The sequence below is a fragment of the Bombina bombina genome, chromosome 1 (assembly GCF_027579735.1).
Source record: "Bombina bombina isolate aBomBom1 chromosome 1, aBomBom1.pri, whole genome shotgun sequence".
In the NCBI taxonomy this organism is placed as follows: Eukaryota; Metazoa; Chordata; class Amphibia; order Anura; family Bombinatoridae; genus Bombina; species Bombina bombina.
In genome coordinates, this window is record NC_069499.1 from 340,112,404 (window position 1) to 340,125,385 (window position 12,982).

The 12,982-nt window shown below is 37.5% G+C and overlaps 1 protein-coding gene across 1 annotated transcript in view; it reads left to right on the top strand.

Annotated features, from left to right (window-relative positions):
• The first annotated feature begins 227 nt into the window (after positions 1 to 227).
• The window catches only part of CTDSP1 (CTD small phosphatase 1), a 110,973-nt gene continuing 98,218 nt past the window's right edge, over positions 228 to 12,982 (top strand). The window contains exon 1 of the mRNA XM_053698132.1: positions 228 to 583. Within this exon, the coding sequence (XP_053554107.1) occupies positions 517 to 583 (67 nt within the window). The 5' untranslated portion in view covers positions 228 to 516. The remainder of the gene's footprint in view (positions 584 to 12,982) is intronic.

The following is a 12,982-nucleotide window of genomic DNA, read 5'->3' on the forward strand; positions in this document are numbered from 1 at the left end:
AGAGAACGTTCACGGTTTTTTTAAGGCAGATAACTCCGTACTGAAGGAGAAGGTTGCACAGCGTTACATTACAGTCCTGTGTATAGTCACTGCTCACCTATAAAGCCACATAACAGTGTATAGTGTTTAGTTCAAAACGACGAAGCTCTAACACCAACAGTCTGTTGTGCCAGTCACACAACATCCAGCCAACGCTGGGCGCCCCCACAGGGAGAAGGCGGTATCGCCGCTTTAACGGGGCCCCTTGAAACCGCCCATGGGTTCCATGTTTGTATCAGAAATTGTGCGGAGAGGAACTCCATGTTGTGACAAAGTTTCCCAGCAATCTCCCCTTTTTTGTTTTTTCTTTTTTTTTTCTTCTCCTGTCACCCTTTTCTCCACCTGTTTTCCCATGCCCCCCAGTCCCTTTAACTTCTTCCCCTTCTTCCCTAATTTCTTCAACAAATCTAAAACCGAGAGCAAGAAAGAAGTAAAAGTCGTGGAAACGGCGGCAGCCCAGAGCTCTCCGGAGGTGTAATGGACAATCCGTCCATATTCACCCAGGTCAGCAGAGAGGATGTGAATACGCCTTTGCAAGAAAAGGGTAAGTAATGACTCCCTGTATCCTGGGACTTCACCCCATATAACTAGAACGCACCCCAACATTCTAGAGCTCATAGCACTGAGGGATAGGTTCACCCCAAATTCCCAAGGATCACATAATGCTAACATAAACATCAGTGATCTGCACTTTCACAACTACAAGATTTATAGGGATGTTTGCTACAGTTTACTGGGACCTTTAATTTTTTTTTTTTATATATAATTTTAGGAAACACTTCTTACTGGTGTCAGATCAGACTCGCTGGGGTTAGTTTTAAATGCCCCATGCCTTATTTTTGCAAGGGTTAATTTTGAAGGAAGGGTGGGGGAGCATTGACAGATTGCTTGTAGGGGGCGGGGCACTTTGGGGAATGTGTCAGATAAGATGGGATAGTGATCCTATACACTGCCCCCTGAGATCGATTGGAATGTGTATATCGTGCAGACTGCAAGTACTTGACTTGCTGATTGCAGTACCTGTGCGTTTTTATTGATTTTAAGATTGAGAGCCGTGATCGTGATAAATGTTCAAATGGAGGAGTGATCTGGTGTTAGAATGTGAGCTGTCACTGCGTACTCAAGAACTACCACTAGTGTGGAATAGGATAGCCCTTTCCTTCCAGAACTATCAGAGAGCCCAGTGTAATTAAAACATGATTTCTATACAAAACTGTGTTGACATTTAGCTACAATTTTTACTCATTAGCATCCATTCACCCAAATTATCCGTAAATCTCACAGGTCATTGGGGATTCAAGGGGAATTCTTGAGATTCCTACCCTCAGATTTTGTAGCTCTTCAGTCAGGAATGTCAGTCCCATGTTGTCAGTGTACTGTGTGAGAACTCCTTTTAAAACGCAAGTGTTCTTACACACACACTCTCTCACACACACTGACTGATGTTGTAATACGTTTTCAGATGTCACGATAATACAATACCCAGTGACAACCTTTATTGGACTACCAATGTGTTTTAACAGAAAAACATTTTACATTTCCATCTTTTCATCAGGTCTAAATTAATACTGATCGATTTGATAAAATTAGCAAGGTCTTGTTTGAAATCCTGTTTCATTACTCGTGGAAATCACCAGCAATATATATTACATAATGTAATTTATATAGATTTTATCTGTAACTTGTTATCTGGAATATGTTATTTTAAACGTTAATTTGGTTATACCTTGATATTAATAGTTGGTAATTAATAACTAACATCAGGCCAACTCTAATCTTTAAACCATATTGAAACTTGTGTAGGAATTGCTGTGCAGTATATATAGATATACCATAAACTATTCATTTTTGCAACTAAATATCTCTTGGAGTTGAACTTATGCAGCTATTCATATGCAAATATATAGAAATACAAATGAGGTAATTACAAGTGAATATTTTTCATGAAGATTTGGAATTTATATTACCTTGTAAAAATTCACTTTCAGGAGAAAGGACAGATTTGTTTCCCCTACATACGAATAGTGATTAAATGGATAATAGAAATGATTATGGTATTAGCTTGTGGTCTGTTTTAGGTTGAAGTATATATCTTCTGAACCTTCATAGTAAAGCAGCATTTTTTTAACCATCGATATCCAGAAGTTGCAGGGTAGTACAGATGTCATTATTCTTGTAGATTAAATAATGTGAACCTTTACAGCAGGTACTGGGGTAGTTCTGGTCTAGGTGCAGATTTTTTCACCCTTCTTCTGTATCACCTGGTTTACTATAAGTAAGCAGTCTTCAGAACGTGTTAAAACAATGTTTTTAACTTCACTTCAAAACTACAGCACTTTTGTTAACAATCCTTTAAACACAAACTAAACCCTATAAACTGTGTTGAAGATCTTACAAGTTATATTGACATTCTAATGTAAAAATAGATTTCTCTAATTCATTATATCAATTTATTACAAAACAAAGGTTTGTGAAACACCAACACTTCCAAACCAGGATATTATCACTGATTGGAGGCAACATGCATATGCCCCTACTGATTGGCTTCTAGGCCATACCCTGCTGAAGAGTCACAATGCATTGGGGCTCATGAGCATGAGTTTAACCTCTTTATATGCCTATAAGAAATACAATGTAAAAATGTATAATGAAGTGCAGCTTGCTGACAATGTATATGGACATAGGGGCATTGGAATAAATGACATTATAAAATAAACATCACATAGGTCTAGGGTAAATGAGGCAGTTCAAAATCCAAACTTGACCAGATTAAAACCATATTTCCAATGAAAACTGAAGCTGAATTACACAGACCATGGTTTATAATGTTACTGTATGTACATCTCCATAGCAACATATTGTTATCTAAGGAACCATTGTTCCATAGCTCTTAAAATAGAGGGGAATTATTCAGATAAAATAGAGCTATAACGGAAAAGAACAAAAGTATTTCTCTTAATTGCAATATAGTTCTTAATTGCAGTCCAAATCTGATAAGTTAATGGTTATTTTGGTAGACTTTGGAACATTCCAGTGCAGAGGAGTTTTGAAACAAATTAGTTTTGCAGTTCTCAGGCAGATACATCAATGCGGTCTGTATCCCAACGGATTCTGTGACATGTTTGCAACTATTCTGCTTTAAAGTGATTCTCTGGCAATCTTGTATGCTTAGGACCTGCTGATGAAATGTTCAAATTTGGCTTTTATCTCCCATTATAGATTCAAGCTCTGCATATTGGGCTGATTTTAAATGCACAACAATATGGTCTTGTGCTTCAGACTAGTCTCATGTTTCCTTGTCATATCATTGACAGGTGTTCATTTTGCTTTATTTCTGTTTAAGGGACATTTAACTCCTCTTGGTTTTTATTTTTTTTAAAAAACAAAAACATTTTTTACCTGCCCTACAGAGAGAGAGGCCCTAAAGCAAATTTTGTAACTTAGGTTTTCAAAATGCTGCAAATCCAATAGCTGGTTTAGGCAATTTGAAGCATATGGTTATTTTCAGTGCTGGATTTAATAGTGTAAACGTGCAACACACAAATATCAGTGCAAATCCAGATATTTGTTTATTGCGATTTGACACTAATAAATCCGGTGTTGTGTCAAATTTGGTTTTCTCAACAATCATCAGAACTCCGCCCCTCCTACTAACCTTCCTTCCTTGTTCTGCCAATACATTTACATTCTTCCTCCATCCTGGACTCTGCTGCAGAACCTTACCTTGTAATGTGAAATCTCAAAGGTAAATGGGTCTCAGTTACAGTATGGGCGTGCTTATGGTTGCCAGTCACAGTATGTGTGTCAGTTACAGTATGGGCGTGCTTATGGTTGCCAGTCACAGTATGTGTGTCAGTTACAGTATGGGCGTGCTTATGGTTGCCAGTCACAGTATGTGTGTCAGTTACAGTATGGGCGTGCTTATGGTTGCCAGTCACAGTATGTGTGTCAGTTACAGTATGGGCGTGCTTATGGTTGCCAGTCACAGTATGTGTGTCAGTTACAGTATGGGCGTGCTTATGGTTGCCAGTCACAGTATGTGTGTCAGTTACAGTATGGGCGTGCTTATGGTTGCCAGTCACAGTATGTGTGTCAGTTACAGTATGGGCGTGCTTATGGTTGCCAGTCACAGTATGTGTGTCAGTTACAATATGGGCGTGCTTATGGTTGCCAGTCACAGTATGTGTGTCAGTTACAGTATGGGCGTGCTTATGGTTGCCAGTCACAGTATGTGTGTCAGTTACAGTATGGGCGTGCTTATGGTTGCCAGTCACAATATGGGTGTCAGTTACAGTATGGGCGTGCTTATGGTTGGCAGTCACAGTATGGGTGTGTTTATGGGTGCCAGGTATAGTCACAGTATGGGTGCCAGTTACAGCATGGGTGTGGTTATGGTTGCCAGTTACAGTATGGACTGTATAGGTGTGTTTATGAATGCCAGCTGCAGTCACAGTATGGGTGCCAGTTACAGTATGGATACAGAACCCATAAGCCCACCCATACTGTGAATGGCACCCATTTACTGCAGATAAATCACATTATGAGCCAAAGTTCTGGGGTGGAGCCCATGAATGTAAAAGTATGGGACAGGACAAGGGAGGGAGGTTAGGAGGAGCAATAGTGGAAGAGACGGGGGAGGCAGAGTTCAGATGCTTCTTGATCGCATGTGGAAATTTTATTTGTTTCTATAATGAATGCTGAATACAAATGTTTGCTCATGGTTTAGTTGAAACATTTAGAAAAGGTAGACTACAGAATTTGTTTCTGGCCTCTCTACTGTATTTACTGTTCCTTTAACTGAAGTTTCTCACAGAGCAGTAGATGGTATAAATCAGCAGTTTTGAACTTTTTTTGGTTGTTATATACTTGTCATTTCTTGATTATATATCTATGTTATGTCCTTAAGAGTGGATAAGTCCTCTGATTTTATATATCAATTTCTTGTGGGTTCGAACAGGACTGTTATATCACTACATCACAGTGATCACGTATAATTGTTTCTATATATTGGAAAAAATATTTTATATTTTAATTGGCACATATAATCTTTCACTATTTTTCTTTTTTAAAAGGATTACATTTTTTTTATTAAGGGGTCCAAAAATACCCATCTAATGATATTATCACAGTATTATATTGGACACTTTATCACAAAAGGTCATTCATCTGATATAGTAACAATAGTTATATATATATATTGTTATCTATTGGTGGATTTGTATATACACATTGCTACATAATTGATTATATTTGTGGCCCTAGCACATTTTTTTTTTTTTAGGCGCCTTTAACATTTTTATCACTTTTTTTTTATATCTATGTGAGTGACTATCCCTTAGTAGTGTATAGTATAATAGTGTATAGGCAGTAAATAATACCGAGTGTATATGTGTGTTACTGGCAAACAAGAGTGTGCTTTGGTAACCAGTGGGCTAAAACATTTCTACATATGGCAGGGCAATCAGCACTTGATTAACCTAGCCCTCTCAGCACTTAGAAGACTGACCCTGATGTCTTGGAAAATGCCCTGGCACAGTCCCTATGATGCAGAAGGGTGTGTATCTAAAAGCCACGACTCTGTTTCTTGCCGCATTTGTCACTTATAATTCCTCTCAACGTGATAGCATTTTAAGCAATCTTTCTCATATTGTGGCTATATATCCTGCATAATAAAATAATGTTTTTATTGTGCCCAGGTGTGTATAAGCTGAATCTTTGTTCCTCCTTTAACAGGTTCACAGCAGTGTTCTAGTTTTTGCTATTGCTACAGGATGTAACGTTTTTGTTCCTTTACTTAATAGCGATTAATTGCTGTGATTTTGTGTGGCTATGTTAGTTTTATATATTGTTTTCTAAAATGGCTAAATATATGCAGCTTCTAATAAAGGGGACATGAATATCAAAATAAATGTCCACAGTTCTGATAGAGCATGCAATTTTAAAAAGTTTTAATTTACTTATTGTTATCAAATTTGCTTCATTCTCATGTTATTCTTTGTTGAAATCTTACCTTGGTAGACTCAGGAGCAGCAAGACACTACTGGATGCAAGTTGGTGATTGGTGGCTACAGACATATGTCTCTTGCCATTGGCTCACTAGAAGTGTTCAGCTAAGAATGAGTAGTGCACTGCTGCTCTGCAAGTGGTTAAAGGGACATAATACTCATATGCTAAATCACTTTAAAGTGAGGCAACATAACTGTAAAAAGCTGACCTGAAAATATCACCTGAGCATCTCTGTGTTAAAGGGAAAATATTTTACCTCAAAATTTCTTCGGCTCACCAGAGTAAGTGATATGTGAACAGTTATACTTCAGCTGCTGTCCAGCTGCAAGTTAAAAAATAAAACAATTGGCAATCAGCATCAGCAGTGCATGTTTTGCTTTGCTGTAATTTCCACAAGATTCCACTGAAATCTTGTGAGATATAATTGTAATTTTCCTTAAACTGAATAGGAAAATAACATGACTGTGCCTGCACATACCAGATGCACACCCCCTTACAAGTCCTAGAACTAGCATACTGATTGGCTGCTTACAGTCTCTTTATAGTGGGGTGTGAATACTTAGGACATTTTTAGGTAAAATATATTCCTTTTTTACTTAGAGTGGTTGAGGGGATATTTTCTAGTCAGCTATTTCATCACTTTCAAGTGCAACATTTGGGTATCATGTCCCTTTTAACCCTTTAAGGACACAGCTTTCAGTTTGCTCAATTGTTTTATGACGGAAAAATTCCATCATATGTCCTTAAGAGGTTAAATACATATTTATTATGCAAAAACAGTACAACTATAGCAGCAACTTTGTTTTCATAAGCAGGGAATCAACATAATTTTTTTTTTATATACTAAATTACAGTTTCTAAAATGGATTCAAGGCATGAAAATATCCTTTACATTAATATCAGGCATTATTCACTGCATTGCAAATTTCTGCATACAAAAGAAATGTTTCAATTACATTTAAAACTGTCATTTTGTTAGCAAATTTTGCATTAATTTATAGTCCATGGTCCCTGAAAAGCTTATTGGACAGTTTCTTGTCTCCTTTGCTGTGGCCAATTAGAGGCAGAAAAAAAAAACAAGCTCGTGCACATACCAATGTGTTTATGAACAAGCTTGTGCACATACCAATGTGTTTATTAAATCCAGGGAATGTGATGCAGCCTTTCTGGGAAAGTAGAAAAACTACAATTTTCTGATATAAATTACACACAAAAAAGGCAAAATTAATTAAACGATAAATGGACATTGTAATTTTTATTTACTATATAATTAAACATTTCAAGGATTTTTTTTTTTTTAAAGGGACACTGAACCCAATTTTTTTATTTTGTGATTCAGATAGAGCATGCAATTTTAAGCAACTCCTATTATAAATGTTTCTTTGTTCTCTTGCTATCTTTATTTGAAAAAGAAGCCATCTAAGCTAAGGAGCCAGCCAATTTTTGGTTTAGAACGCTGGACAGCACTTTTTTTTTATTGGTGCTGTCCAATCAGCAAGGACAACCCAGGTTGTTCATCAAAAATGGGCCGGCATCTAAACTTACATTCTTGCTTTTCAAATAAAGATACCAAGAGAATGAAGAAAAATGATAATAGGAGTAAATTAGAAAGTTGCTTAAAATTGCATGCTCTATCTGAATCACAAAAGAAAAAATTTGGGTTCAGTGTCCCTTTAATGTCCTTTTTAATCCAGACCTTTTATATTGTCTCTGGCTCTTATTTAAAGGGTAGGTGTGAACCTGAATACGGAGGACTGTGTGTGTGCTTTTCCTAAACTTGCCACATGATACCTTGATGCTGTTGGGTGTAGGGTGTTCACATACATTGGTTTTCCATTACTGTTAAAATGAAATACACATTACAATGATTTTTTTTTTTTTAAACTTTTATTTTTATTCGGAATATTACAATGTTTTTAATGTACTTTGAATAATTAAAGGACCACTAAACACAGTATATTAGCATAATCAATAAATGCATAATAAAGAGACAATGCAAAGCACTTAGTTTGAATTTTATATGAGAATCTTGCACATGCTCATTAGGAGCTGGTGTCTCAGAAAATGTTCATATAAAAAGATTGTGCACATTAGGTTATCCTGAACAGAAGATACAGCTGAACATAACAAATGTAACAGACCAAGCTGTTCTGATTAACTGTTGAATCCCCTGTTTCTATGTACAGTCTGTGTGCACAGCACATGGAAGAGATTGTTAATTGTACTTGGTGTAAGTGAGCAAGCTCTCTCATATGGGGTCACATACATACAGCTTGTATTATACATTCACCGTTTGATAACTAGTGGAGCTGGTGGGGAACCTTGCACTGTCACTGTATTTACAATAGCTGCTGTTATGTTTGTGGCTTGCTGACTGTGCTGTACGTGGGTGGAAGTCCGGGCAGGGGAGTGTGTGTGGGTGGGGTGGAAGTCGGCATTGTTATTGCCCACGCAGGGAGGTGTGAGATGTTTTGCTTGCACTGAGGCTCCATTTCCCCTGTTCTCTGGATCTAACTCAGTAGTGAACAGCCGAGCGCTGCAACATACTATGATCTCAATGTTTTATGTTATTTGTTTGTATTCCACCTCCCTTACACATTGCTGATGTTATCCTTTTTTCTATATGTATCCTCTATATTACTGGCATGTATGGCGTTTGTAGCTAAAGCCTTTTCTCCCTATAATACTTATAGAAATAAGATGAGAAAAAAGCAAGTTCTAAATTACAAGTGTATATGTGCAGCGCAATACTATTTTCATAGCAGACAATCACTGAAGTTTGAAAAACGCCCCCCTCCGAGCACAAAAATAAATAAAAAACTGCAAATTTATGTCCCAAACCAATTTTAACCTTTTAACACTGTTATGCCGTTCTATTCCGTCATAATTACACTGGGCTTTAGAGCCGTTATGACGGAATAGAACGTCATAGCCAACGGCTGTCCTGAAGCCTACTGCGCTTCCTGGATTTGATTGCCGTCTGTAGGGCGTTCCTAGGGTTATAAGGATGCCCCCCAGACCCAATAGAATCATTGAATTCTTGCAATCGTGTGCACGATCGCGTGATTTCAATTTGTCTAACTTTAACATCGGCAGGAAAGGGTTAAAACATTTATACGTCTTCCACTGAAATAGTTACATGTTGCTGATGGATGAGACCAGGTTGGTTACTGATCACCTGATTACTTCACCTGTGCACTGGTTCAGCTATAATGAAAACCAGGACTGTTGGGGGTATTTGAGGAGCGTGGTTGGGAAACACTGCATTGGAGATTCATTTTAATACTATAAATCCTAGACTACTGTGTGTTTAACTCTTGCAAAGGGGTTAAACACATAGTAGAAATACTGCTCTGGAGTAGGTTTGCCACCTCATGTTTTCCGGGACACTTATGAGTTATACATGCTGCAGGGTGTGCAGGTAGGAGCATGAACACCCTGCAGCATGTATAACTCATAAGTGTCCAGGAAAACATGGCTGAGGTGGAAACCCTACTCGGGACTTGTGGAGCACTGCTGGTGCTGAGGGGAAAATGTTACTGATGCAATCAGCAGCCCTAGTTCCACATCTAAGTCGTGCAACTAGCACTGCTGATTGGATCAGCTGCGTTTGTGACTCTGGACCAGCAATGCTCGGAGAGTTTTCAGAGGTATTTCTACTGTGTGTTCAACCCCCAAATGCAGGGTTGATAGTCAGAAAATGACATGATCTAACAGTGTCATATTTTTACTATAATGGCCCTTTAAGCCGTTTCCATGTAAAAAATATTTTCCTGTCTTTTAACTCCTCACAGCTTTGTGGATAGTTTTGTGGGTTATAGGATGATCTATGTCATACAAATGGACACTAAAGTCAGAATTATATTTTTGTGATTCAGATAGGGCATGCAATAAAAAAAAAATTCTTTCCAGTTTTCTTCTGTTATCGAATTGTTCTGTCTTTTTATATGCACACTTTCTGAGGCACCAACTCTTACTGTGAGTTCCCTGTATACATATATGTGATATGCTGATGGCTGTCACATTATAGAGGGACAGAGAAATGGAAGGATTTTGAAATTTGCCAAAAAAAAATACACTGCTCACTCCACATTCAGAATGTTAAAGGGACACTGAACCCACATTTTTTCTTTCGTGATTCAGATAGAGCATGCAATTTTTTTTTTTTACTTTTTTATTTTTATTAAGCATCAGGGGTATTTAACAAAACATAAGATCAATCCAACAAAAGCAAAGAAAATACATAAGAAAAGAAAAAACCCTGCAAGCATAACCAGCCCTTAAAACACCAGGGCCACATCATAAATAGACAGTAATAAAACCATGGGTTATTACAGTTAGGTGAATTATTCAACTATATACTTTGAACATACCACCTGATGCTGCTTTTTCTTGTTTTTTTCCCCTTTCCCCTCCCCCTTCCTCTAATCTTCCCCAGATTTTATATCAATTGTTATAATGATCTTACATCAATAAATCTTAGATAGCATCCTTCCAGTGTGTAGGGAAGAAAGAGAAAAAAAAAAAAAAAGGAAAAAAAAGAAATTAAAAAGTTGGTAGCCCTTTATTGGCTGCGGGGAGTTTACCAAACTCCCAGAAGAACCAATTCTGTATCTCTGAATGGATAGATCAGGTGATCAATCTCGCTAGGAGGTAAGATTTTAATGAAATTTGACCATTTGGAGAAAAAACTTCTTACATCCTGGTCGTTCTGTAAGTTAGTGTCTAATTGTTCCATAATACACTGTTTCTTCAAACAGTTTTTTATCTCTACAATGCTCGGGACTGCTCTCGAGTTCCACTTCTTCAAAATTAAATACCTCATTGCTAGGATTACCAAAACTACGAGTTTAAATTTCTCCTGGGGAAGGCCTAAGTCCCCCGTGGGGAAAACTATATTTGCAGGGGATAGCTTCAGTGGAGTGATGCCCATCAGGTTGGTAAGCCAGTATTGCGCTTTTAGCCAGCAATTCCTAATTGTTGGGCAATACCAGAACATATGAATGAGATTTGCCGAAGGGTATGAGCATTTTGGGCATTTGTTAAAACTACGACTTCGACATTTAACTCCCTTCTCTGGCGAGAAGTACGTCATATGTAATAGCTTAACATGTGCCTCCCGCCAAGTGGCAGAAAATGTGGCACTCGAGATTGCTTGTATTGATGAGGTTACTACAGGAAGGACCACTGAGTTTTCCGGGAGAGTTGCTATCCATTTAGTCTGAATTTTTTCTACTATTTCTGGGCCTTTAGAGGAAGTCAATTTTTGATATATATATGAAATTGATGACCGGCCATTTTTAACTAATAATATCCAGTTCTCAAGTATACCCAGAGACCAATCCCATCCAAAATCATTTACTAATTTAAGTGCAAGGTGTCTTGCTTGAAGATAGGCAAAGAAGAGAGCATGCAATTTTAATTAACTTTCTAATTTACTCCTATTATCAAATTTTCTTTGTTCTCTTGCTATCTTTATTTGAAAAAAAGAAGGCATCTAAACATTTTTTTTGGTTTGATACTCTGGACAGCACTTTTTTATTGGTGGATGAATTTATCCATCAATCAGCAAGAACAACCCAGGTAGTTCACCAAAAATGGGCCGGCATTTCAAATAAAGATACATAGAGAATGAAGAAAATTTGATAATAGGAATAAATTACAAAGATGATTCAGATTGCATGCTCTATCTGAATCGCGAAAAATTTTTTTTGGATTCAGTGTCCCTTTAAGGGGAAGCACATTTTACAGTGTGTCCCTTTTTACATTCAAGTGTAACAACATCTTATTTTCTGATTACAATGTCCATTTCAGAAGCTTTAGTCAGCGCCATTTAATCCTGATATCACTTCAATTTATATTTTTAAACCTGACCATATTTCCATACTTCTGCTATTTTCTGGCATGTGGATGTTTGAAATAGTCACATAAGTATGGTTCATTTTGTCTGAACACTTGGCATGACACATTATTATTATGTCACTGTGACCCAGCACCTTGATTGTGCATGATAGATAACGTCTGCGTTTATTGTACCTCTAAGACAAGTTCTTGAATTAAAAAAAATATTACTATCAATAAATACATCTGGAAGCTCAAATTACCCTGCTTTATAAGCTTCTATCAGTCAAATTCTAAATAAACACTGTGTACACTGTATATGTGTAAGCGTTTACTACTAATACTGTTACACATTAGGATACATTCTGTGGAAAAGGTAGCTTCAGCTATCCACATGTGAACAAACAATTACCCCCACTCAAATCATCTGAAAAAGCAGGAATGTAAGCTTAGGAGCCATCCCATTTTTGGTTCAGCACCTGGATAGGGCTTGATGAATGGTGGCTACATTTAGATTTACAAAATATTTTTTAATCTTTGTGTAAGCACCAGAATAGTTTGCTCTCGACCAGGGGTGGAACAATTTTTTTCTACTCTCTTCCCCCCTCCCCGCTCTGGGGTGGAGCGGCCTTTCAAGACGCTCTGTGCGCACAGGTTACTCTGTGGCCTCCCTCTGCTCCCTGCCACTGGTTCCCAGCAGGTGATGTGGGCCACCTGCCCTTTAAAGCTGGACAGGTGGCGGATCCCACAGCATTGCAGGGTCTTTATATATGTAATAAAAGGAATAGGAAAGTGAACATTTACATTTGTATGATTTGGATAGAGCATGTCATTTTAGGATTCATTTAATAATTTCTATTATCAAATTTGATTTGTTCTCTTGGTATTCTTTAAAAATAATAGGCAGATATCCTGCAGTACTGGGAGCTAGCTGGTAATTGGTAACTACATAGCATTTTTTTTCAGCGAGCTCCCAGTATGCATTGCTGAAGCTGACTTTATGCAGGGGTTAAATGCACAGTTCTATAGAAGCAATAGTGAAATAATAAAATGCCCAAACATATTAGAGCATTAACTTTTTGCAGTTTTACCCCCT